This window comes from Pantherophis guttatus, chromosome 18 (genome assembly GCF_059756535.1).
Source record: "Pantherophis guttatus breed Tessera chromosome 18, ASM5975653v1, whole genome shotgun sequence".
In the NCBI taxonomy this organism is placed as follows: Eukaryota; Metazoa; Chordata; class Lepidosauria; order Squamata; family Colubridae; genus Pantherophis; species Pantherophis guttatus.
In genome coordinates, this window is record NC_142080.1 from 2,768,423 (window position 1) to 2,796,223 (window position 27,801).

At 41.2% G+C, this 27,801-nt stretch overlaps 1 protein-coding gene across 2 annotated transcripts in view; it reads right to left on the reverse strand.

Moving 5' to 3' along the window:
- KCNN3 (potassium calcium-activated channel subfamily N member 3) overlaps positions 1-27,801 on the reverse strand; it is a 131,318-nt gene that overhangs the window by 3,150 nt on the left and 100,367 nt on the right. For both annotated transcript variants that reach the window (XM_060685040.2, XM_060685039.2), the window contains exons 6-7: positions 6,482-6,609; positions 2,568-2,637 (exon numbers count right to left, since the gene is read on the reverse strand). In XM_060685040.2, the coding sequence (XP_060541023.2) occupies positions 2,568-2,637; positions 6,482-6,609 (198 nt within the window). The remainder of the gene's footprint in view (positions 1-2,567; positions 2,638-6,481; positions 6,610-27,801) is intronic.

Below are 27,801 nucleotides of genomic sequence, written 5' to 3' on the forward strand. Positions count from 1 at the left end.
TTCAATGCCATTTGCATGTCCAAGAATTAAAAAAAACAGGCACATAAAATGCTGTGGTTTTTCACCCTGACTGAGGTTTTCCCTTCGGGAATCAATCCTTAAAACGCTGAGGACTAGGAACTTGGTTTTGCAACGGGTGTCTCTAGGAAGGGGAGAGGGCGGTTTTACTTTGAAGAAATCTCTGTCTTTGAGAGAGAGAGAGAGAGAGAAAAGATATTGCAACAGGTGGACTGTTGTTTTAGGAAGCCAAGAGAAGCAAACATTGGTTGCGTGTGTGATATTTTGTGTTGATTTCCCAGGAAAGCCTCCAGTCTTTTGACTGCCTCTAAAATCAGCAGTGGGATGAGAAAGAACAGATGGGGAGAGGAGGGGGGGAGGCTAGAAGAAAAGGGTAGAAATCAGAATAACAACCCTGACCGTGAGAGAGAGAGAGAGAGGAAGGAAGGAAGGAAGGAAGGAAGGAAGGAAGGAAGGAAGGAAGGAAGGAAGGAAGGAAGGAAGGAGAGAGAAAGAAAAGAGGGAAGGAAGGAAGGAGGAATAGAAGGAAGGGAGAAAGGGAGAAAGGGGAGGAAAGGGGAGGAAGGACATAGAGAGAGAGGAAAGAAGAAAAAGTGAAAGAAAAAAGGGAGGGAGGGAGGAAGAAGGAAGGAAGGAAGGAGAAAAAGAAGGAGAAAAGAAGGAGAAAGAAGGAAGGAGAGAGAGAAAGAAAAGAGGGAAGGGAGGAGGAATAGAAGGAAGGGAGGAAGGGGAGGAAGGGAGGAAGGACATAGAGAGGAAAGAAGAAAAAGTGAAAGAAAAAAGGGAGGGAGGAAGGAAGGAGGAAGGAAGGAGAAAAGGAAGGAGAAAAGGAGAAAGAAGGAAGGAGAGAGAGAAAGAAAAGAGGGAAGGAAGGAGGAATAGAAGGAAGGGAGGAAGGGGAGGAAAGGGGAGGAAGGACATAGAGAGAGAGGAAAGAAGAAAAAGTGAAAGAAAAAAGGGAGGGAGGGAGGAAGGAAGGAGGAAGGAAGGAGGAAGGAAGGAAGGAGACAGAGGAAGAGATAGATGGATGGGAAGAAGGAAGGAAAAGACAGAAAGATGGATGGAAAGAAGGAAGGAAGGAAGACAAAGAGAGGATGGATGGATGGATGGATGGATGGATGGACGGACGGATGGATAGATGGATGGATGGAAGGAAGGAAGACAGAAAGAGATAGATGGATGGATGCATAGATGGATGGAAGGAAGGAGGAAGGAAGGAGGCATAGGAAGAGAGAGAGGGAAAGAAGAGAAAGGGAAGAAAAAAACACAGATTGGGAAGGAAGGGAGGGAGGAGGGAGAGAGAGAAGGGAGACAAGAAAGAAGAGAAAGGGAAGAAAAAAACACAGATTGGGAAGGAAGGGAGGGAGGAGGGAGAGAGAGAAGGGAGACAAGAAAGAAGAGAAAGGGAATGAAAAAAGAGGGAGGGAGGGAGGAAAGAGAGAGGAGGGAGAGACGGAGGAAGGAAGAGAAAAGGACAGAAGGAAAAAAAGAGAAAGAGAAGGGAGGGAGGGAGGAGGAAAGGAGGGGGAAAGGAGGAAGGGCGGAAAAAAGAGAAAAAGAAGGAAGGAGAGAGAGAAGGAAAAAGGGAAGAAAAGGCAGAGATGGATGGAAGGAGGGAGGGAGGGAGGAATGAAGGACGAGAAAGGGACAGAAGGAAAAAAAGAGAGAAAGAGAAGGGAGGGAGAGAGAGAGGGAAGAAAGGAGGGAAAGGAGGGAGGGAGGGAGGAAAAAAGAGAAAAAGAAGGAAGGAGGGGGACAGAGAGAGAGAAAGAAAAATGGAAGAAAAGGCAGGGAGGGACGGAGGAAGGAAGGAAGGAGAGAGAGGAGGGAGGGAGGAATGAAGGAAGAGAAAGGGACAGAAGGAAAAAAAGAGAAAGAGAAGGAAGAAGAGAGAGAGAGAGAGAGAGAAGGAGAAAAAAAAGAAAGGAAAAGCAGGGATGGAAGGAAGCCAGGAAGGCAGAAAAACTTCCTCTCTCCCCCACAAGACCCCCTCAGCCGGCCCACCCTCCCTTTCCCTTCCCCCCTCCCCAGCTGAGTCCCCCCTCCCCCCTCCAGCCCCCCCCCCGTCCCCCAGCTCAGCAGGAGAAGCCGCCCTCCCCTGCATCTTTCCGCGGGGTTGCCTGGCAACCCAATGCTTGGGAAATCCCGCCAAGCAATGCCTCCCCCCCTCTCCCCCCCTCCCTTCTGCAAAACAGAGAATCCCCCCCCCTCCAACTCCTCTACCAAGGGAAGCCTGGGAGAGCTCCGCAAGGGCCAAGAAAAAAAAGAAAAAAAAAAAAAGAAAAAAAAAAGAAAAAAAAATCAGCAGGGTTTCCCAGAGGGCATCCAAACAGTCCCTCTTCCCTGCCGGCTCTCCCACCGCACAGCCTCGCCTGGGAATTGCAAGAGAGGGGAGAAAGGGATGCCAAAGTTTGACGGAACCGGAGGACCCAACGGACCCCCGGAGGGGTTTTTTTTTTCCCGCCCCCACCAGCCCGGCCACTCCGAAGCCCATAATCCTCCCCTCCCGGCCCAGCAATCCCATCTCCTTGAAAGGCAGCGTTAGATACCTTCGAAAGATCGACCAACGTGTTGGCTTGATCGTTCAGCTTCCTTTGTTCCATCTTCACGTTCCTTAACCTAAGGGGGGAAAAAAAAGAAATAAACGTGAAAAATAACTGATAGAAACGTTTCACCCGGTTCGGATGAACTGGTAGTGGCAGCGGTCGGAGGCTCCGCCCACCTCCCTATCATCCTGGCCCTCACCTCTCTCTTCTAGCCTCTGCTTGGAACAACCTCACTGAGGACTAGAATCCTGCCCGGGCCTTCTTTCCAGAGGAAAAAAATACATTTATTTTTATTTTTTTTATTTTTTTTTTTGCCTTTACGATCATCCTTGGATCCCACTTTTCCGTGGCTCGGCTCAGCGAGACATTTCTCTGCCCCGTTTTGCGACCTTTCTTCCCCTCGTCGTTAAGCGAACCGCCGCCGTGGTTGAGTTAGCCACACCGGGGAGGGGGGATTCAGTGAATTGGGCTCCCCCCCTCCCTGTTGACTTGACTTGTTGGCAGGTCACAAAAGGAGACATGGCAACCGTCGTATATACGAATCAGCGCCTGACGGAAGCCACAAAACCTGGATGGGCGTGGCCAACTCGATGTCACTCACTTCCACCAGTCATATGACCACCCCTTAGCCACGCCTACCCAGCTGGTCATTAGGGCAGAGAACCAGTTGTTAAAAAACACCGGGAACCACAAAATTCTTTTGACACATCTCTCTCTCTTCCCTCCCTCCCTCCCTCCCTCCCACCCCTCTCTCTGTTTCTCTCTCCCTCTCTTTGTATCTATGTCTCTCTCTCTCCTTCTCTCTATGTTTCTCTCTCTCTCCCCTCTCTCTTTGTATCTATGTCTCTCTCTCTCCCCCTCTCTCTTTGTATCTATGTCTCTCTCTCTCCTTCTCTCTATGTTTCTCTCTCTCTCCCCTCTCTCTTTGTATCTATGTCTCTCTCTCTCCCCCCTCTCTCTCTGTATCTATGTCTTTCTCTCTCCTTCTCTCTATCTATGTTTCTCTCTCCCCTCTCTCTTTGTATCTATGTCTCTCTCTCTCTTCCTCTCTCTTTGTATCTATGTCTCTCTCTCTCCCCCCTCTCTCTTTGTATCTATGTCTCTCTCTCTCTCTTCCCCTCTCTCTGTATCTATGTCTCTCTCTCTCCTTCTCTCTATGTTTCTCTCTCTCTCCCCTCTCTCTTTGTATCTATGTCTCTCTCTCTCCCCCCTCTCTCTCTGTATCTATGTCTCTCTCTCTCCTTCTCTCTATGTTTCTCTCTCTCTCCCCTCTCTCTTTGTATCTATGTCTCTCTCTCTCCCCCTCTCTCTTTGTATCTATGTCTTTCTCTCTCCTTCTCTCTCTCTGTATCTATGTCTTTCTCTCTCCTTCTCTCTATCTATGTTTCTCTCTCCCCTCTCTCTGTATCTATGTCTCTCTCTCTCTTCCTCTCTCTCTTTGTATCTATGTCTCTCTCTCTCCCCCCTCTCTCTTTGTATCTATGTCTCTCTCTCTCTCTTCCCCTCTCTCTGTATCTATGTCTCTCTCTCTCCTTCTCTCTATGTTTCTCTCTCTCTCCCCTCTCTCTTTGTATCTATGTCTCTCTCTCTCCCCCCTCTCTCTTTGTATCTATGTCCCTCTCTCTCCCCCCTCTCTCTTTGTATCTATGTCTCTCTCTCTCTTCCTCTCTCTCTGTATCTATGTCTCTCTCTCTCCTTCTCTCTATCTATGTTTCTCTCTCTCCCCTCTCTCTGTATCTATGTCTCTCTCTCTCTCCCCTCTCTCTTTGTATCTATGTCTCTCTCTCCCCCCTCTCTCTTTGTATCTATGTCTCTCTCTCTCCCCCCTCTCTCTTTGTATCTATGTCTCTCTCTCTCTCTTCCCCTCTCTCTGTATCTATGTCTCTCTCTCTCCTTCTCTCTATCTATGTTTCTCTCTCCCCTCTCTCTGTATCTATGTCTCTCTCTCTCCCCCCTCTCTCTTTGTATCTATGTCTCTCTCTCTCTCTTCCCCTCTCTCTGTATCTATGTCTCTCTCTCTCCTTCTCTCTATCTATGTTTCTCTCTCTCTCCCCTCTCTCTTTGTATCTATGTCTCTCTCTCTCCCCCCTCTCTCTTTGTATCTATGTCTCTCTCTCTCCCCCCTCTCTCTTTGTATCTATGTCCCTCTCTCTCCCCCCTCTCTCTTTGTATCTATGTCTCTCTCTCTCTTCCTCTCTCTCTGTATCTATGTCTCTCTCTCTCCTTCTCTCTATCTATGTTTCTCTCTCTCCCCTCTCTCTGTATCTATGTCTCTCTCTCTCCCCTCTCTCTTTGTATCTATGTCTCTCTCTCCCCCCTCTCTCTTTGTATCTATGTCTCTCTCTCTCCCCCCTCTCTCTTTGTATCTATGTCTCTCTCTCTCTCTTCCCCTCTCTCTGTATCTATGTCTCTCTCTCTCCTTCTCTCTATCTATGTTTCTCTCTCCCCTCTCTCTGTATCTATGTCTCTCTCTCTCTCCCCTCTCTCTTTGTATCTATGTCTCTCTCTCTCTTCCTCTCTCTCTGTATCTATGTCTCTCTCTCTCCTTCTCTCTATCTATGTTTCTCTCTCTCTCCCCTCTCTCTGTATCTATGTCTCTCTCTCTCTTCCTCTCTCTCTGTATCTATGTCTCTCTCTCTCTCTTCCTCTCTCTGTATCTATGTCTCTCTCTCTCCCCCCTCTCTCTTTGTATCTATGTCTCTCTCTCTCCTTCTCTCTATGTTTCTCTCTCTCTCCCCTTCTCTGTACCTATGTCTCTCTCTCCCCTTTCTCTTTGTATCTATGTCTCTCTCTCTCTTCCTCTCTCTGTATCTATGTCTCTCTCTCTCCCCCCTCTCTCTGTATCTATGTCTCTCTCTCCCCCTCTCTCTCTGTATCTATGTCTCTCTCTCCCGCCTCTCTCTGTATCTATGTCTCTCTCTCTCCCCCCTCTCTCTGTATCTATGTCTCTCTCTCCCCTCTCTGTATCTATGTCTCTCTCTCTCCCCCCTCTCTCTGTATCTGTCTCTCTCTCCCCTCTCTGTATCTATGTCTCTCTCTCTCCCCCCCTCTCTCTTTATCTATGTCTCTCTCTCCCCTCTCTGTATCTATGTCTCTCTCTCTCTCCCTCTCTCTCTTTATCTATGTCTCTCTCTCCCCCTCTCTCTGTATCTATGTCTCTCTCTCCCCCTCTCTCTCTGTATCTATGTTTCTCTCTCTCCTCTCTCTCTCTGTATCTATGTCTCTCTCTCTCCCCTCTCTGTATCTATGTCTCTCTCTCTCTCCCCTCTCTGTATCTATGTCTCTCTCTCCCCCCCTCTCTATCTATGTCTCTGTCTCTCTCCCCTCTCTCTCTGTATCTCTCTGTCTCTGCCCTGGCCGCTTCTCCATCCCCCGCCGTCGCCCTTACCTTCTCAGGCCAGGTGAGGAATGACTGGGAGGGGAGGGCGAGGGGCGGGGCCAGCCAATGGTGGGATCACCTGACAGGGAGCCACCGCAGAGGGCCCAAAGAGCCACATGCGGCTCTGGAGCCGCAGGTTGCCGACCCCTGATCTAAACCCTTGATAAAACAAATCCCAAAGTTAAAATACGAGTCAAGCAGTCCGCCTGAATTTCGATCCCGTGACCGTGGGGGGGTGTGGGAGTGGAAGATGCCCCAACGGTCGTTAAGTGTGAAACCAGGCCTTCGGTTTGCTTATTTCAGGGCCGTCGTAACTTGAAATGGTCGCTAAACAAATTGTCATAAGACGAAGGGGCTACCGGTATTCACGGGGAAACGTAAGTAATCCTCATTTGCACCCCTATTTCTCTACCTGTCCAAGGTGTCAATTCAGCTCAACGGCTCTTTGCAATGACCCCATTTTTTGGGGGGGGGGAGGGGAAATCTGGAAATGAGTAGGTTGCCCCCCCACCCCCCTGAACCCCCAAAATTAACCTACTGGTGGATGGCTTGGAGGAATTTTCTCTGGTGCTTCCGGATCTTGCCGTGGTCGATCTTTTTCAACAACTTGGTGTGTTTGTAGATCAGCCAAGTTTCCCGTAGGACGTTGGCCGCCGCGTTCTTGATCTGGCGGGAGGAAAACACACATGTGTACCTCTGTGTACAAAGGCAGTCTACCTCACAGTTGGCCTTCCTCTAAGCTGGCCTTTCAGGAGGGAACCTCCATATACAAAGGCAGTCTACCTCACAGCTGGCCTTCCTCTAAGCTGGCCTTTCTGAGGTGGGGAGAGGGAAGGATGAGTCCCCAACTCATCTAGGGGTGGGGTAGCCTAAACTAGCCGCCCAGGGCTGCCTAATCGGCTGGAACTACAAATCCCATCAGTCGCACCCTCCTCCCAGCGAAGCCTGCAAGGAGAAGGAAGCTTCTTGTGGAAGGCCTCTCAAATTTAGACATTTGATCCCAAACAGAAGGGATTCTTCCAACGACTTAAGTTGGGCTCAATGTTGGCTTCTCGGTTTCTCTTTGCCCAAGATGATTTATGCCACTTGGGATTTTACAAGTTTACAAACCACGGTTTAATCCTGGTTTGGGGCATCAACCACAAGGGAGCTCAAATCCCACGAGACGGTAGGAATTGCAAGGCCACAGCAGACAACTTGATGCCCAATTGGATACAACCCCAAGGCCCGACCACATCATGCCCCAAACAAACCACCATATCCTAGCTTGTTAAGCTTTCCATTAAAGACTTAGGCGTTGGTTCCCTCCATCGGGCAGGAACTCATTCGAGTCAGTCAAAATTGCTTTTTAATTGATTTTTTTTTTTTTAATTGTTGCCCTCGGTAACATTTTGTGTCGCCAACATTGAGTCTTTACGGGCGATCGCTTTCCTCAAACTGTTTTTAATGGGAGGCTTGTTGTATTATTTATCGACTGTGGCTCCCTGCGTCCCGTCGGGAGGGGAAAGCAGTTTGAAAAGAAAACAAATATTAATAAATCATAAGGCATCCCCCACTGGGGAGCCGGGAAATGGGAATGCAGGAATGCACGCAAAGCTGGGCTTTCCACCGTTAATTGCAAGCTGCAAAAAATAATAATGCAAATAATAAACGCTCTGGTCCTCATGGTTCTCGAAGGCAAACCAAGAAGCATTTAGCTCATTGTGACAAAGGATTGTTTATATCCTTCAGGAGACCCGAAGCAAACATTTATCGTATTTGTATTGTAGAATGGAAGGAAAGAACAGGTATCGCTTAATGCAGTGTTTCTCAAGAGACTGAATTTAAGGCCGAGGGACTTCAACTCCCAGAATTCCCAGCCAGCATGCTTTAAGACGGATGGACTCCAACTCCCAGAATTCCCAGCCACCAGGCTTTAAGAAGGGTGGACTTCAACTCCCAGAATACCCCAGTCCATTTGAAGATGGGTGAACTGCAATTCCCAGAATACCCCAGCCAGCATGTTGACTAAGGGATTATGGGAGCTGAAATCCACACCTCTTAAAACAGACTTGCTGGGGAATTCTGGGAGTTGAAGTCCATACGGGTCTTAAAGATGCCACGTTAGTGTTATTATTTCCTGTTTTTAAAAATCGAGTGTTTTTGCTGCCAGAGGAAGAAAACGCGTGATGCCGCGGTCAGAAAATAAGCTGCTCAGCAGGAAAAAAATTTTTTTTGACTCAAATGCTATTATTTTGCTCCTGAGCAGCTTTTTTTCTGACCGCGGCATCACGCGTTTTCTTCCTCGGGCAGCAAAAACACTCGATTTTTAAAAACAGCTAATAATAATATTTTTAAGCATGGAATTCCACCCCGAATCACATTCCAGCATCCGTTGTTACATTTGAGTCAAAAAAAATTTTTTGGTCCTGAGCAGTTTTTTTTCTGACCCCGGCATCACGCGTTTTCTTCCTCGGGCAGCAAAAACACTCGATTTTTAAAAACAGCTAATAATAACATTTTTAAGCATGGAATTCCACCCCGAATCACATTCTAGCATCCGTTGTTACATTTGAGTCAAAAAAATTTTTTGGGTCCTGAGCAGTTTTTTTTCTGACCCCGGCATCACGCGTTTTCTTCCTCGGGCAGCAAAAACACTCAATTTTTAAAAACAGCTAATAATAACATTTTTAAGCATGGAATTCCACCCCGAATCACATTCTAGCATCCGTTGTTACATTTGAGTCAAAAAATTTTTTTGGTCCTGGGCAGCTTTTTTTCTGACCCCGGCATCACGCGTTTTCTTCCTCGGGCAGCAAAAACACTCAATTTTTAAAAACAGCTAATAATAACATTTTTAAGCATGGAATTCCACCCCGAATCACATTCTAGCATCCGTTGTTACATTTGAGTCAAAAAAATTTTTTTGGTCCTGAGCAGTTTTTTTTCTGACCCCGGCATCAAGCGTTTTCTTCCTCGGGCAGCAAAAACACTCGATTTTTAAAAACAGCTAATAATAGCATTTTTAAGCATGGAATTCCACCCCGAATCACATTCCAGCATCCATTGTTACATTTGAGAAAAAAAAAATTTTTTTCCTCCTGGGCAGCTTTTTTTCTGACCGCGGCATCACGCGTTTTCTTCCTCGGGCAGCAAAAACACTCAATTTTTAAAAACAGCTAATAATAACATTTTTAAGCATGGAATTCCACCCCGAATCACATTCCAGCATCCGTTGTTACATTTGAGTCAAAAATTTTTTTTGGTCCTGGGCAGCTTTTTTTCTGACCCCGGCATCACGCGTTTACTTCCTCGGGCAGCAAAAACACTCAATTTTTAAAAACAGCTAATAATAACATTTTTAAGCATGGAATTTCACCCCGAATCACATTCTAGCATCCGTTGTTACATTTGAGTCAAAAAAATTTTTTTGGTCCTGAGCAGTTTTTTTTCTGACCCCGGCATCAAGCGTTTTCTTCCTCGGGCAGCAAAAACACTCGATTTTTAAAAACAGCTAATAATAGCATTTTTAAGCATGGAATTCCACCCCGAATCACATTCCAGCATCCATTGTTACATTTGAGAAAAAAAAAATTTTTTTCCTCCTGGGCAGCTTTTTTTCTGACCGCGGCATCACGCGTTTTCTTCCTCGGGCAGCAAAAACACTCAATTTTTAAAAACAGCTAATAATAACATTTTTAAGCATGGAATTCCACCCCGAATCACATTCCAGCATCCGTTGTTACATTTGAGTCAAAAAAATTTTTTTGGTCCTGGGCAGCTTTTTTTCTGACCCCGGCATCACGCGTTTTCTTCCTCTGGCAGCAAAAACACTCGATTTTTAAAAACAGCTAATAATAATATTTTTAAGCATGGAATTCCACCCCGAATCACATTCCAGCATCCGTTGTTACATTCGAGTCAAAAACATTTTTTTGGTCCTGAGCAGTTTTTTTTCTGACCCCGGCATCACGCGTTTTCTTCCTCGGGCAGCAAAAACACTCGATTTTTAAAAACAGCTAATAATAATATTTTTAAGCATGGAATTCCACCCCGAATCACATTCCAGCATCCATTGTTACATTTGAGTCAAAAAAATTTTTTTGGTCCTGGGCAGCTTTTTTTCTGACCCCGGCATCACGCGTTTTCTTCCTCTGGCAGCAAAAACACTCGATTTTTAAAAACAGCTAATAATAACATTTTTAAGCATGGAATTCCACCCCGAATCACATTCCAGCATCCGTTGTTACATTCGAGTCAAAAACATTTTTTTGGTCCTGAGCAGTTTTTTTTCTGACCCCGGCATCACGCGTTTTCTTCCTCGGGCAGCAAAAACACTCGATTTTTAAAAACAGCTAATAATAACATTTTTAAACATGGAATTCCACCCCGAATCACATTCTAGCATCCGTTGTTACATTTGAGTCAAAAAAATTTTTGGGTCCTGGGCAGTTTTTTTTCTGACCGCGGCATCACGCGTTTTCTTCCTCTGGCAGCAAAAACACTCGATTTTTAAAAACAGCTAATAATAATATTTTTAAGCATGGAATTCCACCCCGAATCACATTCCAGCATCCGTTGTTACATTTGAGTCAAAAAAATTTTTTTGGTCCTGGGCAGCTTTTTTTCTGACCCCGGCATCACGCGTTTTCTTCCTCTGGCAGCAAAAACACTCGATTTTTAAAAACAGCTAATAATAACATTTTTAAGCATGGAATTCCACCCCGAATCACATTCCAGCATCCGTTGTTACATTCGAGTCAAAAACATTTTTTTGGTCCTGAGCAGTTTTTTTTCTGACCCCGGCATCACGCGTTTTCTTCCTCGGGCAGCAAAAACACTCGATTTTTAAAAACAGCTAATAATAACATTTTTAAACATGGAATTCCACCCCGAATCACATTCTAGCATCCGTTGTTACATTTGAGTCAAAAAAATTTTTGGGTCCTGGGCAGTTTTTTTTCTGACCGCGGCATCACGCGTTTTCTTCCTCTGGCAGCAAAAACACTCGATTTTTAAAAACAGCTAATAATAATATTTTTAAGCATGGAATTCCACCCCGAATCACATTCCAGCATCCATTGTTACATTTGAGTCAAAAAAATTTTTTTGGTCCTGGGCAGCTTTTTTTCTGACCCCGGCATCACGCGTTTTCTTCCTCTGGCAGCAAAAACACTCGATTTTTAAAAACAGCTAATAATAATATTTTTAAGCATGGAATTCCACCCCGAATCACATTCCAGCATCCGTTGTTACATTTGAGTCAAAAAAAATTTTTTGGTCCTGGGCAGCTTTTTTTCTGACCCCGGCATCACGCGTTTTCTTCCTCTGGCAGCAAAAACACTCAATTTTTAAAAACAGCTAATAATAATATTTTTAAGCATGGAATTCCACCCCGAATCACATTCCAGCATCCATTGTTACATTTGAGTCAAAAAAATTTTTTGGGTCCTGAGCAGTTTTTTTTCTGACCCCGGCATCACGCGTTTTCTTCCTCTGGCAGCAAAAACACTCGATTTTTAAAAACAGCTAATAATAACATTTTTAAGCATGGAATTCCACCCCGAATCACATTCCAGCATCCGTTGTTACATTTGAGTCAAAAAAAAATTTTTGGTCCTGGGCAGCTTTTTTTCTGACCCCGGCATCACGCGTTTTTTCCTCGGGCAGCAAAAACACTCGATTTTTAAAAACAGCTAATAATAACATTTTTAAACATGGAATTCCACCCCGAATCACATTCCAGCATCCGTTGTTACATTTGAGAACAAAAAATTTTTTTCCTCCTGGGCAGCTTTTTTTCTGACCCCGGCATCACGCGTTTTCTTCCTCGGGCAGCAAAAACACTCAATTTTTAAAAACAGCTAATAATAGCATTTTTAAGCATGGAATTCCACCCCGAATCACATTCCAGCATCCGTTGTTACATTTGAGAAAAAAAAATTTTTTTTCCTCCTGGGCAGCTTTTTTTCTGACCGCGGCATCACGCGTTTTCTTCCTCGGGCAGCAAAAACACTCGATTTTTAAAAACAGCTAATAATAGCATTTTTAAGCATGGAATTCCACCCCGAATCACATTCCAGCATCCGTTGTTACATTTGAGAAAAAAAAATTTTTTTCCTCCTGGGCAGCTTTTTTTCTGACCCCGGCATCACGCGTTTTCTTCCTCGGGCAGCAAAAACACTCGATTTTTAAAAACAGCTAATAATAACATTTTTAAGCATGGAATTCCACCCCGAATCACATTCTAGCATCCGTTGTTACATTTGAGAAAAAAAAATTTTTTTCCTCCTGGGCAGCTTTTTTTCTGACCCCGGCATCACGCGTTTTCTTCCTCGGGCAGCAAAAACACTCGATTTTTAAAAACAGCTAATAATAACATTTTTAAGCATGGAATTCCACCCCGAATCACATTCCAGCATCCGTTGTTACATTTGAGAAAAAAAATTTTTTTTCCTCCTGGGCAGTTTTTTTTCTGACCACGGCATCACGCGTTTTCTTCCTCTGGCAGCAAAAACACTCGATTTTTAAAAACAGCTAATAATAATATTTTTAAGCATGGAATTCCACCCCGAATCACATTCTAGCATCCGTTGTTACATTTGAGAAAAAAAAATTTTTTTCCTCCTGGGCAGCTTTTTTTCTGACCCCGGCATCACGCGTTTTCTTCCTCTGGGAGCAAAAACACTCGATTTTTAAAAACAGCTAATAATAATGTTTTTAAGCATGGAATTCCACCCCGAATCACATTCCAGCATCCATTGTTACATTTGAGTCAAAAAAATTTTTTTGGTCCTGGGCAGCTTTTTTTCTGACCCCGGCATCACGCGTTTTCTTCCTCTGGGAGCAAAAACACTCGATTTTTAAAAACAGCTAATAATAATGTTTTTAAGCATGGAATTCCACCCCGAATCACATTCCAGCATCCGTTGTTACATTTGAGTCAAAAAAATTTTTTTGGTCCTGAGCAGTTTTTTTTCTGACTGCGGCATCACGCGTTTTCTTCCTCTGGCAGCAAAAACACTCGATTTTTAAAAACAGCTAATAATAATGTTTTTAAACATGGAATTCCACCCCGAATCACATTCCAGCATCCGTTGTTACATTTGAGTCAAAAAAATTTTTTTGGTCCTGGGCAGCTTTTTTTCTGACCCCGGCATCACGCGTTTTCTTCCTCTGGGAGCAAAAACACTCGATTTTTAAAAACAGCTAATAATAATGTTTTTAAGCATGGAATTCCACCCCGAATCACATTCCAGCATCCGTTGTTACATTTGAGTCAAAAAAATTTTTTTGGTCCTGAGCAGTTTTTTTTCTGACCGCGGCATCACGCGTTTTCTTCCTCTGGCAGCAAAAACACTCAATTTTTAAAAACAGCTAATAATAATGTTTTTAAGCATGGAATTCCACCCCGAGTCACATTCCAGCATCTGTTGTTACATTTGAGTCAAAAAAAATTTTTTGGTCCTGGGCAGTTTTTTTTCTGACCGCGGCATCACGCGTTTTTTCCTCGGGCAGCAAAAACACTCGATTTTTAAAAACAGCTAATAATAATATTTTTAAGCATGGAATTCCACCCCGAATCACATTCCAGCATCCGTTGTTACATTTGAGTCAAAAAAATTTTTTTGGTCCTGGGCAGCTTTTTTTCTGACCCCGGCATCACGCGTTTTTTCCTCGGGCAGCAAAAACACTCGATTTTTAAAAACAGCTAATAATAGCATTTTTAAGCATGGAATTCCACCCCGAATCACATTCCAGCATCCGTTGTTACATTTGAGAAAAAAAAAATTTTTTTCCTCCTGGGCAGCTTTTTTTCTGACCGCGGCATCACGCGTTTTCTTCCTCGGGCAGCAAAAACACTCGATTTTTAAAAACAGCTAATAATAGCATTTTTAAGCATGGAATTCCACCCCGAATCACATTCCAGCATCCGTTGTTACATTCGAGTCAAAAAAATTTTTTTGGTCCTGAGCAGTTTTTTTTCTGACCCCGGCATCACGCGTTTTCTTCCTCGGGCAGCAAAAACACTCGATTTTTAAAAACAGCTAATAATAACATTTTTAAGCATGGAATTCCACCCCGAATCACATTCCAGCATCCGTTGTTACATTCGAGTCAAAAAAAATTTTTTGGTCCTGGGCAGCTTTTTTTCTGACCCCGGCATCACGCGTTTTCTTCCTCGGGCAGCAAAAACACTCGATTTTTAAAAACAGCTAATAATAACATTTTTAAGCATGGAATTCCACCCCGAATCACATTCCAGCATCCGTTGTTACATTTGAGTCAAAAAAAATTTTTTCCTCCTGGGCAGCTTTTTTTCTGACCCCGGCATCACGCGTTTTCTTCCTCTGGCAGCAAAAACACTCGATTTTTAAAAACAGCTAATAATAATATTTTTAAGCATGGAATTCCACCCCGAATCACATTCTAGCATCCGTTGTTACATTTGAGAAAAAAAAATTTTTTTCCTCCTGGGCAGCTTTTTTTCTGACCCCGGCAACACGCGTTTTCTTCCTCGGGCAGCAAAAACACTCGATTTTTAAAAACAGCTAATAATAACATTTTTAAACATGGAATTCCACCCCGAATCACATTCCAGCATCCGTTGTTACATTTGAGTCAAAAAAAATTTTTTGGTCCTGGGCAGCTTTTTTTCTGACCCCGGCATCACGCGTTTTCTTCCTCTGGGAGCAAAAACACTCGATTTTTAAAAACAGCTAATAATAATGTTTTTAAGCATGGAATTCCACCCCGAATCACATTCTAGCATCCGTTGTTACATTTGAGTCAAAAAAAATTTTTTGGTCCTGGGCAGTTTTTTTTCTGACCGCGGCATCACGCGTTTTCTTCCTCTGGCAGCAAAAACACTCGATTTTTAAAAACAGCTAATAATAATATTTTTAAGCATGGAATTCCACCCCGAATCACATTCCAGCATCCGTTGTTACATTTGAGTCAAAAAAATTTTTTTGCTCCTGGGCAGTTTTTTTTCTGACCCCGGCATCACGCGTTTTTTCCTCGGGCACCAAAAACACTCGATTTTTAAAAACAGCTAATAATAATATTTTTAAGCATGGAATTCCACCCCGAATCACATTCCAGCATCCGTTGTTACATTTGAGTCAAAAAAAATTTTTTGGTCCTGGGCAGCTTTTTTTCTGACCCCGGCATCACGCGTTTTTTCCTCGGGCAGCAAAAACACTCGATTTTTAAAAACAGCTAATAATAACATTTTTAAACATGGAATTCCACCCCGAATCACATTCTAGCATCCGTTGTTACATTTGAGTCAAAAAAAATTTTTTGGTCCTGGGCAGTTTTTTTTCTGACCCCGGCATCACGCGTTTTCTTCCTCGGGCAGCAAAAACACTCGATTTTTAAAAACAGCTAATAATAACATTTTTAAGCATGGAATTCCACCCCGAATCACATTCCAGCATCCGTTGTTACATTTGAGTCAAAAAAAATTTTTTGGTCCTGGGCAGCTTTTTTTCTGACCCCGGCATCACGCGTTTTCTTCCTCGGGCAGCAAAAACACTCGATTTTTAAAAACAGCTAATAATAACATTTTTAAGCATGGAATTCCACCCCGAATCACATTCCAGCATCCGTTGTTACATTTGAGTCAAAAAAAATTTTTTGGTCCTGGGCAGTTTTTTTTCTGACCGCGGCATCACGCGTTTTCTTCCTCTGGCAGCAAAAACACTCGATTTTTAAAAACAGCTAATAATAGCATTTTTAAGCATGGAATTCCACCCCGAATCACATTCCAGCATCCGTTGTTACATTTGAGAAAAAAAAATTTTTTTTCCTCCTGGGCAGCTTTTTTTCTGACCGCGGCATCACGCGTTTTCTTCCTCGGGCAGCAAAAACACTCGATTTTTAAAAACAGCTAATAATAACATTTTTAAGCATGGAATTCCACCCCGAATCACATTCCAGCATCCATTGTTACATTTGAGTCAAAAAAATTTTTTTGGTCCTGGGCAGCTTTTTTTCTGACCCCGGCATCACGCGTTTTCTTCCTCTGGCAGCAAAAACACTCGATTTTTAAAAACAGCTAATAATAATATTTTTAAGCATGGAATTCCACCCCGATTCACATTCCAGCATCCGTTGTTACATTTGAGTCAAAAAAATTTTTTTGGTCCTGGGCAGCTTTTTTTCTGACCCCGGCATCACGCGTTTTCTTCCTCTGGCAGCAAAAACACTCGATTTTTAAAAACAGCTAATAATAATATTTTTAAGCATGGAATTCCACCCCGAATCACATTCTAGCATCCGTTGTTACATTTGAGTCAAAAAAAATTTTTTGCTCCTGGGCAGTTTTTTTTCTGACCCCGGCATCACGCGTTTTCTTCCTCTGGCAGCAAAAACAGTCGATTTTTAAAAACAGCTAATAATAATATTTTTAAGCATGGAATTCCACCCCGAATCACATTCTAGCATCCGTTGTTACATTTGAGTCAAAAAAAATTTTTTGGTCCTGGGCAGTTTTTTTTCTGACCCCGGCATCACGCGTTTTCTTCCTCGGGCAGCAAAAACACTCGATTTTTAAAAACAGCTAATAATAACATTTTTAAGCATGGAATTCCACCCCGAATCACATTCCAGCATCCGTTGTTACATTTGAGTCAAAAAAAATTTTTTTTGGTCCTGAGCAGTTTTTTTTCTGACCCCGGCATCACGCGTTTTTTCCTCGGGCAGCAAAAACACTCGATTTTTAAAAACAGCTAATAATAACATTTTTAAGCATGGAATTCCACCCCGAATCACATTCCAGCATCCGTTGTTACATTTGAGTCAAAAAAAATTTTTTGGTCCTGGGCAGTTTTTTTTCTGACCGCGGCATCACGCGTTTTCTTCCTCTGGCAGCAAAAACACTCGATTTTTAAAAACAGCTAATAATAGCATTTTTAAGCATGGAATTCCACCCCGAATCACATTCCAGCATCCGTTGTTACATTTGAGAAAAAAAAATTTTTTTTCCTCCTGGGCAGCTTTTTTTCTGACCGCGGCATCACGCGTTTTCTTCCTCGGGCAGCAAAAACACTCGATTTTTAAAAACAGCTAATAATAACATTTTTAAGCATGGAATTCCACCCCGAATCACATTCCAGCATCCATTGTTACATTTGAGTCAAAAAAATTTTTTTGGTCCTGGGCAGCTTTTTTTCTGACCCCGGCATCACGCGTTTTCTTCCTCTGGCAGCAAAAACACTCGATTTTTAAAAACAGCTAATAATAATATTTTTAAGCATGGAATTCCACCCCGATTCACATTCCAGCATCCGTTGTTACATTTGAGTCAAAAAAATTTTTTTGGTCCTGGGCAGCTTTTTTTCTGACCCCGGCATCACGCGTTTTCTTCCTCTGGCAGCAAAAACACTCGATTTTTAAAAACAGCTAATAATAATATTTTTAAGCATGGAATTCCACCCCGAATCACATTCTAGCATCCGTTGTTACATTTGAGTCAAAAAAAATTTTTTGCTCCTGGGCAGTTTTTTTTCTGACCCCGGCATCACGCGTTTTCTTCCTCTGGCAGCAAAAACAGTCGATTTTTAAAAACAGCTAATAATAATATTTTTAAGCATGGAATTCCACCCCGAATCACATTCTAGCATCCGTTGTTACATTTGAGTCAAAAAAAATTTTTTGGTCCTGGGCAGTTTTTTTTCTGACCGCGGCATCACGCGTTTTCTTCCTCTGGCAGCAAAAACACTCGATTTTTAAAAACAGCTAATAATAATATTTTTAAGCATGGAATTCCACCCCGAATCACATTCTAGCATCCGTTGTTACATTTGAGTCAAAAAAATTTGTTTGGTCCTGGGCAGCTTTTTTTCTGACCCCGGCATCACGCGTTTTCTTCCTCTGGCACCAAAAACACTCGATTTTTAAAAACAGCTAATAATAATATTTTTAAGCATGGAATTCCACCCCGAATCACATTCTAGCATCCGTTGTTACATTTGAGTCAAAAAAATTTTTTTGCTCCTGGGCAGTTTTTTTTCTGACCCCGGCATCACGCGTTTTCTTCCTCTGGCACCAAAAACACTCGATTTTTAAAAACAGCTAATAATAATATTTTTAAGCATGGAATTCCACCCCGAATCACATTCTAGCATCCGTTGTTACATTTGAGTCAAAAAAAATTTTTTGGTCCTGGGCAGTTTTTTTTCTGACCGCGGCATCACGCGTTTTCTTCCTCTGGCAGCAAAAACACTCGATTTTTAAAAACAGCTAATAATAATATTTTTAAGCATGGAATTCCACCCCGAATCACATTCCAGCATCCGTTGTTACATTTGAGTCAAAAAAATTTGTTTGGTCCTGGGCAGCTTTTTTTCTGACCCCGGCATCACGCGTTTTTTCCTCGGGCAGCAAAAACACTCGATTTTTAAAAACAGCTAATAATAACATTTTTAAACATGGAAATTCACCCCGAATCACATTCCAGCATCCGTTGTTACCTTTGAGAAAAAAAAATTTTTTTCCTCCTGGGCAGCTTTTTTTCTGACTGCGGCATCACGCGTTTTCTTCCTCGGGCAGCAAAAACACTCGATTTTTAAAAACAGCTAATAATAACATTTTTAAACATGGAATTCCACCCCGAATCACATTCCAGCATCCGTTGTTACATTTGAGAAAAAAAAATTTTTTTCCTCCTGGACAGCTTTTTTTCTGACTTCGGCATCACGCGTTTTCTTCCTCGGGCAGCAAAAACACTCGATTTTTAAAAACAGCTAATAATAACATTTTTAAACATGGAAATTCACCCCGAATCACATTCCAGCATCCGTTGTTACATTTGAGTCAAAAAAAATTTTTTGGTCCTGGGCAGTTTTTTTTCTGACCGCGGCATCACGCGTTTTCTTCCTCGGGCAGCAAAAACACTCGATTTTTAAAAACAGCTAATAATAACATTTTTAAACATGGAAATTCACCCCGAATCACATTCCAGCATCCGTTGTTACCTTTGAGAAAAAAAAATTTTTTTCCTCCTGGGCAGCTTTTTTTCTGACTGCGGCATCACGCGTTTTCTTCCTCGGGCAGCAAAAACACTCGATTTTTAAAAACAGCTAATAATAACATTTTTAAACATGGAATTCCACCCCGAATCACATTCCAGCATCCGTTGTTACATTTGAGAAAAAAAAATTTTTTTCCTCCTGGGCAGCTTTTTTTCTGACTTCGGCATCACGCGTTTTCTTCCTCGGGCAGCAAAAACACTCGATTTTTAAAAACAGCTAATAATAACATTTTTAAACATGGAAATTCACCCCGAATCACATTCCAGCATCCGTTGTTACATTTGAGAAAAAAAATTTTTTTTCCTCCTGGGCAGTTTTTTTTCTGACCCCGGCATCACGCGTTTTCTTCCTCTGGCAGCAAAAACACTCGATTTTTAAAAACAGCTAATAATAATATTTTTAAACATGGAATTCCACCCCGAATCACATTCCAGCATCCGTTGTTACATTTGAGAAAAAAAAATTTTTTTTCCTCCTGGGCAGTTTTTTTTCTGACCCCGGCATCACGCGTTTTCTTCCTCTGGCAGCAAAAACACTCGATTTTTAAAAACAGCTAATAATAACATTTTTAAGCATGGAATTCCACCCCGAATCACATTCCAGCATCCGTTGTTACCTTTGAGAAAAAAAATTTTTTTTCCTCCTGGGCAGTTTTTTTTCTGACCCCGGCATCACGCGTTTTCTTCCTCTGGCAGCAAAAACACTCGATTTTTAAAAACAGCTAATAATAATATTTTTAAACATGGAAATTCACCCCGAATCACATTCCAGCATCCGTTGTTACATTTGAGAAAAAAAAATTTTTTTGCTCCTGGGCAGTTTTTTTTCTGACCCCGGCATCACGCGTTTTCTTCCTCTGGCAGCAAAAACACTCGATTTTTAAAAACAGCTAATAATAATATTTTTAAACATGGAAATTCACCCCGAATCACATTCTAGCATCCGTTGTTACATTTGAGAAAAAAAAAATTTTTTCCTCCTGGGCAGCTTTTTTTCTGACCGCGGCATCACGCGTTTTCTTCCTCGGGCAGCAAAAACACTCGATTTTTAAAAACAGCTAATAATAACATTTTTAAACATGGAAATTCACCCCGAATCACATTCCAGCATCCGTTGTTACCTTTGAGAAAAAAAAATTTTTTTCCTCCTGGGCAGCTTTTTTTCTGACTGCGGCATCACGCGTTTTCTTCCTCGGGCAGCAAAAACACTCGATTTTTAAAAACAGCTAATAATAACATTTTTAAACATGGAATTCCACCCCGAATCACATTCCAGCATCCGTTGTTACATTTGAGAAAAAAAAATTTTTTTCCTCCTGGGCAGCTTTTTTTCTGACTTCGGCATCACGCGTTTTCTTCCTCGGGCAGCAAAAACACTCGATTTTTAAAAACAGCTAATAATAACATTTTTAAACATGGAATTCCACCCCGAATCACATTCCAGCATCCGTTGTTACATTTGAGAAAAAAAAATTTTTTTCCTCCTGGACAGCTTTTTTTCTGACTTCGGCATCACGCGTTTTCTTCCTCGGGCAGCAAAAACACTCGATTTTTAAAAACAGCTAATAATAACATTTTTAAACATGGAAATTCACCCCGAATCACATTCCAGCATCCGTTGTTACATTTGAGTCAAAAAAAATTTTTTGGTCCTGGGCAGTTTTTTTTCTGACCGCGGCATCACGCGTTTTCTTCCTCGGGCAGCAAAAACACTCGATTTTTAAAAACAGCTAATAATAACATTTTTAAACATGGAAATTCACCCCGAATCACATTCCAGCATCCGTTGTTACCTTTGAGAAAAAAAAATTTTTTTCCTCCTGGGCAGCTTTTTTTCTGACTGCGGCATCACGCGTTTTCTTCCTCGGGCAGCAAAAACACTCGATTTTTAAAAACAGCTAATAATAACATTTTTAAACATGGAATTCCACCCCGAATCACATTCCAGCATCCGTTGTTACATTTGAGAAAAAAAAATTTTTTTCCTCCTGGGCAGCTTTTTTTCTGACTTCGGCATCACGCGTTTTCTTCCTCGGGCAGCAAAAACACTCGATTTTTAAAAACAGCTAATAATAACATTTTTAAACATGGAAATTCACCCCGAATCACATTCCAGCATCCGTTGTTACATTTGAGAAAAAAAATTTTTTTTCCTCCTGGGCAGTTTTTTTTCTGACCCCGGCATCACGCGTTTTCTTCCTCTGGCAGCAAAAACACTCGATTTTTAAAAACAGCTAATAATAATATTTTTAAACATGGAATTCCACCCCGAATCACATTCCAGCATCCGTTGTTACATTTGAGAAAAAAAAATTTTTTTTCCTCCTGGGCAGTTTTTTTTCTGACCCCGGCATCACGCGTTTTCTTCCTCTGGCAGCAAAAACACTCGATTTTTAAAAACAGCTAATAATAACATTTTTAAGCATGGAATTCCACCCCGAATCACATTCCAGCATCCGTTGTTACCTTTGAGAAAAAAAATTTTTTTTCCTCCTGGGCAGTTTTTTTTCTGACCCCGGCATCACGCGTTTTCTTCCTCTGGCAGCAAAAACACTCGATTTTTAAAAACAGCTAATAATAATATTTTTAAACATGGAAATTCACCCCGAATCACATTCCAGCATCCGTTGTTACATTTGAGAAAAAAAAATTTTTTTGCTCCTGGGCAGTTTTTTTTCTGACCCCGGCATCACGCGTTTTCTTCCTCTGGCAGCAAAAACACTCGATTTTTAAAAACAGCTAATAATAATATTTTTAAACATGGAAATTCACCCCGAATCACATTCTAGCATCCGTTGTTACATTTGAGAAAAAAAAAATTTTTTCCTCCTGGGCAGCTTTTTTTCTGACCGCGGCATCACGCGTTTTCTTCCTCGGGCAGCAAAAACACTCGATTTTTAAAAACAGCTAATAATAACATTTTTAAACATGGAAATTCACCCCGAATCACATTCCAGCATCCGTTGTTACCTTTGAGAAAAAAAAATTTTTTTCCTCCTGGGCAGCTTTTTTTCTGACTGCGGCATCACGCGTTTTCTTCCTCGGGCAGCAAAAACACTCGATTTTTAAAAACAGCTAATAATAACATTTTTAAACATGGAATTCCACCCCGAATCACATTCCAGCATCCGTTGTTACATTTGAGAAAAAAAAATTTTTTTCCTCCTGGGCAGCTTTTTTTCTGACTTCGGCATCACGCGTTTTCTTCCTCGGGCAGCAAAAACACTCGATTTTTAAAAACAGCTAATAATAACATTTTTAAACATGGAATTCCACCCCGAATCACATTCCAGCATCCGTTGTTACATTTGAGAAAAAAAAATTTTTTTCCTCCTGGGCAGCTTTTTTTCTGACTGCGGCATCACGCGTTTTCTTCCTCGGGCAGCAAAAACACTCGATTTTTAAAAACAGCTAATAATAACATTTTTAAACATGGAATTCCACCCCGAATCACATTCTAGCATCCGTTGTTACATTCGAGTCAAAAAAATTTTTTTGGTCCTGAGCAGTTTTTTTTCTGACCCCGGCATCACGCGTTTTCTTCCTCGGGCAGCAAAAACACTCGATTTTTAAAAACAGCTAATAATAACATTTTTAAGCATGGAATTCCACCCCTAATCACATTCCAGCATCCGTTGTTACATTTGAGAAAAAAAATTTTTTTTTCCTCCTGGGCAGCTTTTTTTCTGACCGCGGCATCACGCGTTTTCTTCCTCGGGCAGCAAAAACACTCGATTTTTAAAAACAGCTAATAATAACATTTTTAAGCATGGAATTCCACCCCGAATCACATTCCAGCATCCGTTGTTACATTTGAGTCAAAAAAAAATTTTTGGTCCTGGGCAGTTTTTTTTCTGACCGCGGCATCACGCGTTTTCTTCCTCTGGCAGCAAAAACACTCGATTTTTAAAAACAGCTAATAATAACATTTTTAAGCATGGAATTCCACCCCGAATCACATTCTAGCATCCGTTGTTACATTTGAGTCAAAAAAATTTTTTTGGTCCTGGGCAGTTTTTTTTCTGACCGCGGCATCACGCGTTTTCTTCCTCGGGCAGCAAAAACACTCGATTTTTAAAAACAGCTAATAATAACATTTTTAAGCATGGAATTCCACCCCTAATCACATTCCAGCATCCGTTGTTACATTTGAGAAAAAAAATTTTTTTTTCCTCCTGGGCAGCTTTTTTTCTGACCCCGGCATCACGCGTTTTCTTCCTCGGGCAGCAAAAACACTCAATTTTTAAAAACAGCTAATAATAGCATTTTTAAGCATGGAATTCCACCCCGAATCACATTCCAGCATCCATTGTTACATTTGAGTCAAAAAAAATTTTTTCCTCCTGGGCAGCTTTTTTTCTGACTGCGGCATCACGCGTTTTCTTCCTCGGGCAGCAAAAACACTCGATTTTTAAAAACAGCTAATAATAGCATTTTTAAGCATGGAATTCCACCCCGAATCACATTCCAGCATCCGTTGTTACATTTGAGAAAAAAAAAATTTTTTTCCTCCTGGGCAGCTTTTTTTCTGACCGCGGCATCACGCGTTTTCTTCCTCGGGCAGCAAAAACACTCGATTTTTAAAAACAGCTAATAATAATATTTTTAAGCATGGAATTCCACCCCGAATCACATTCCAGCATCCGTTGTTACATTTGAGTCAAAAAAATTTTTTTCCTCCTGGGCAGCTTTTTTTCTGACCCCGGCATCACGCGTTTTCTTCCTCTGGCAGCAAAAACACTCGATTTTTAAAAACAGCTAATAATAATATTTTTAAGCATGGAATTCCACCCCGAATCACATTCCAGCATCCGTTGTTACATTTGAGTCAAAAAAAATTTTTTGGTCCTGGGCAGCTTTTTTTCTGACCCCGGCATCACGCGTTTTCTTCCTCGGGCAGCAAAAACACTCGATTTTTAAAAACAGCTAATAATAACATTTTTAAACATGGAAATTCACCCCGAATCACATTCCAGCATCCGTTGTTACATTTGAGAAAAAAAAAATTTTTTCCTCCTGGGCAGCTTTTTTTCTGACTGCGGCATCACGGGTTTTCTTCCTCGGGCAGCAAAAACACTCGATTTTTAAAAACAGCTAATAATAACATTTTTAAACATGGAATTCCACCCCGAATCACATTCCAGCATCCGTTGTTACATTTGAGTCAAAAAAATTTTTTTGCTCCTGGGCAGTTTTTTTTCTGACCCCGGCATCACGCGTTTTCTTCCTCTGGCAGCAAAAACACTCGATTTTTAAAAACAGCTAATAATAACATTTTTAAACATGGAATTCCACCCCGAATCACATTCCAGCATCCGTTGTTACATTTGAGTCAAAAAAATTTTTTTGCTCCTGGGCAGTTTTTTTTCTGACCCCGGCATCACGCGTTTTCTTCCTCTGGCAGCAAAAACACTCGATTTTTAAAAACAGCTAATAATAACATTTTTAAACATGGAATTCCACCCCGAATCACATTCTAGCATCCGTTGTTACATTTGAGTCAAAAAAAATTTTTTGCTCCTGGGCAGTTTTTTTTCTGACCCCGGCATCACGCGTTTTCTTCCTCTGGCAGCAAAAACACTCGATTTTTAAAAACAGCTAATAATAATATTTTTAAACATGGAAATTCACCCCGAATCACATTCCAGCATCCGTTGTTACATTTGAGAAAAAAAAATTTTTTTGCTCCTGGGCAGTTTTTTTTCTGACCCCGGCATCACGCGTTTTCTTCCTCTGGCAGCAAAAACACTCGATTTTTAAAAACAGCTAATAATAATATTTTTAAACATGGAAATTCACCCCGAATCACATTCTAGCATCCGTTGTTCCATTTGAGAAAAAAAAATTTTTTTCCTCCTGGGCAGCTTTTTTTCTGACCGCGGCATCACGCGTTTTCTTCCTCGGGCAGCAAAAACACTCGATTTTTAAAAACAGCTAATAATAACATTTTTAAGCATGGAATTCCACCCCGAATCACATTCTAGCATCCGTTGTTACATTTGAGTCAAAAAAATTTTTTTTGGTCCTGAGCAGTTTTTTTTCTGACCGCGGCATCACGCGTTTTTTCCTCGGGCAGCAAAAACACTCGATTTTTAAAAACAGCTAATAATAATATTTTTAAGCATGGAATTCCACCCCGAATCACATTCTACCATCCGTTGTTACATTTGAGTCAAAAAAATTTTTTTTTGGTCCTGAGCAGTTTTTTTTCTGACCCCGGCATCACGCGTTTTTTCCTCGGGCAGCAAAAACACTCGATTTTTAAAAACAGCTAATAATAATATTTTTAAACATGGAATTCCACCCCGAATCACATTCTAGCATCCGTTGTTACATTTGAGTCAAAAAATTTTTTTTGGTCCTGAGCAGTTTTTTTTCTGACCCCGGCATCACGCGTTTTCTTCCTCGGGCAGCAAAAACACTCGATTTTTAAAAACAGCTAATAATAACATTTTTAAACATGGAATTCCACCCCGAATCACATTCTAGCATCCGTTGCTACATTTGAGTCAAAAAAATTTTTTTGGTCCTGAGCAGTTTTTTTTCTGACCCCGGCATCACGCGTTTTCTTCCTCGGGCAGCAAAAACACTCGATTTTTAAAAACAGCTAATAATAACCTTTTTAAGCATGGAATTCCACCCCGAATCACATTCTAGCATCCGTTGCTACATTTGAGTCAAAAAAATTTTTTTGGTCCTGAGCAGTTTTTTTTCTGACCCCGGCATCACGCGTTTTCTTCCTCTGGCAGCAAAAACACTCGATTTTTAAAAACAGCTAATAATAATATTTTTAAACATGGAATTCCACCCCGAATCACATTCTAGCATCCGTTGTTACATTTGAGTCAAAAAAATTTTTTTGCTCCTGGGCAGTTTTTTTTCTGACCCCGGCATCACGCGTTTTCTTCCTCTGGCAGCAAAAACACTCGATTTTTAAAAACAGCTAATAATAATATTTTTAAACATGGAAATTCACCCCGAATCACATTCCAGCATCCGTTGTTACATTCGAGTCAAAAAAATTTGTTTGGTCCTGGGCAGCTTTTTTTCTGACCCCGGCATCACGCGTTTTTTCCTCGGGCAGCAAAAACACTCGATTTTTAAAAACAGCTAATAATAACATTTTTAAACATGGAATTCCACCCCGAATCACATTCCAGCATCCGTTGTTACATTTGAGTCAAAAAAATTTTTTTGCTCCTGGGCAGTTTTTTTTCTGACCCCGGCATCACGCGTTTTCTTCCTCTGGCAGCAAAAACACTCGATTTTTAAAAACAGCTAATAATAATATTTTTAAGCATGGAATTCCACCCCGAATCACATTCTAGCATCCGTTGTTACATTTGAGTCAAAAAAAATTTTTTGCTCCTGGGCAGTTTTTTTTCTGACCCCGGCATCACGCGTTTTCTTCCTCTGGCAGCAAAAACACTCGATTTTTAAAAACAGCTAATAATAATATTTTTAAACATGGAAATTCACCCCGAATCACATTCCAGCATCCGTTGTTACATTTGAGAAAAAAAAATTTTTTTGCTCCTGGGCAGTTTTTTTTCTGACCCCGGCATCACGCGTTTTCTTCCTCTGGCAGCAAAAACACTCGATTTTTAAAAACAGCTAATAATAATATTTTTAAACATGGAAATTCACCCCGAATCACATTCTAGCATCCGTTGTTCCATTTGAGAAAAAAAAATTTTTTTCCTCCTGGGCAGCTTTTTTTCTGACCGCGGCATCACGCGTTTTCTTCCTCGGGCAGCAAAAACACTCGATTTTTAAAAACAGCTAATAATAACATTTTTAAGCATGGAATTCCACCCCGAATCACATTCTAGCATCCGTTGTTACATTTGAGTCAAAAAAATTTTTTTTGGTCCTGAGCAGTTTTTTTTCTGACCGCGGCATCACGCGTTTTTTCCTCGGGCAGCAAAAACACTCGATTTTTAAAAACAGCTAATAATAATATTTTTAAGCATGGAATTCCACCCCGAATCACATTCTACCATCCGTTGTTACATTTGAGTCAAAAAAATTTTTTTTTGGTCCTGAGCAGTTTTTTTTCTGACCCCGGCATCACGCGTTTTTTCCTCGGGCAGCAAAAACACTCGATTTTTAAAAACAGCTAATAATAATATTTTTAAACATGGAATTCCACCCCGAATCACATTCTAGCATCCGTTGTTACATTTGAGTCAAAAAATTTTTTTTGGTCCTGAGCAGTTTTTTTTCTGACCCCGGCATCACGCGTTTTCTTCCTCGGGCAGCAAAAACACTCGATTTTTAAAAACAGCTAATAATAACATTTTTAAACATGGAATTCCACCCCGAATCACATTCTAGCATCCGTTGCTACATTTGAGTCAAAAAAATTTTTTTGGTCCTGAGCAGTTTTTTTTCTGACCCCGGCATCACGCGTTTTCTTCCTCGGGCAGCAAAAACACTCGATTTTTAAAAACAGCTAATAATAACCTTTTTAAGCATGGAATTCCACCCCGAATCACATTCTAGCATCCGTTGCTACATTTGAGTCAAAAAAATTTTTTTGGTCCTGAGCAGTTTTTTTTCTGACCCCGGCATCACGCGTTTTCTTCCTCTGGCAGCAAAAACACTCGATTTTTAAAAACAGCTAATAATAATATTTTTAAACATGGAATTCCACCCCGAATCACATTCTAGCATCCGTTGTTACATTTGAGTCAAAAAAAATTTTTTTTGGTCCTGAGCAGTTTTTTTTCTGACCCCGGCATCACGCGTTTTTTCCTCGGGCAGCAAAAACACTCGATTTTTAAAAACAGCTAATAATAATATTTTTAAGCATGGAATTCCACCCCGAATCACATTCT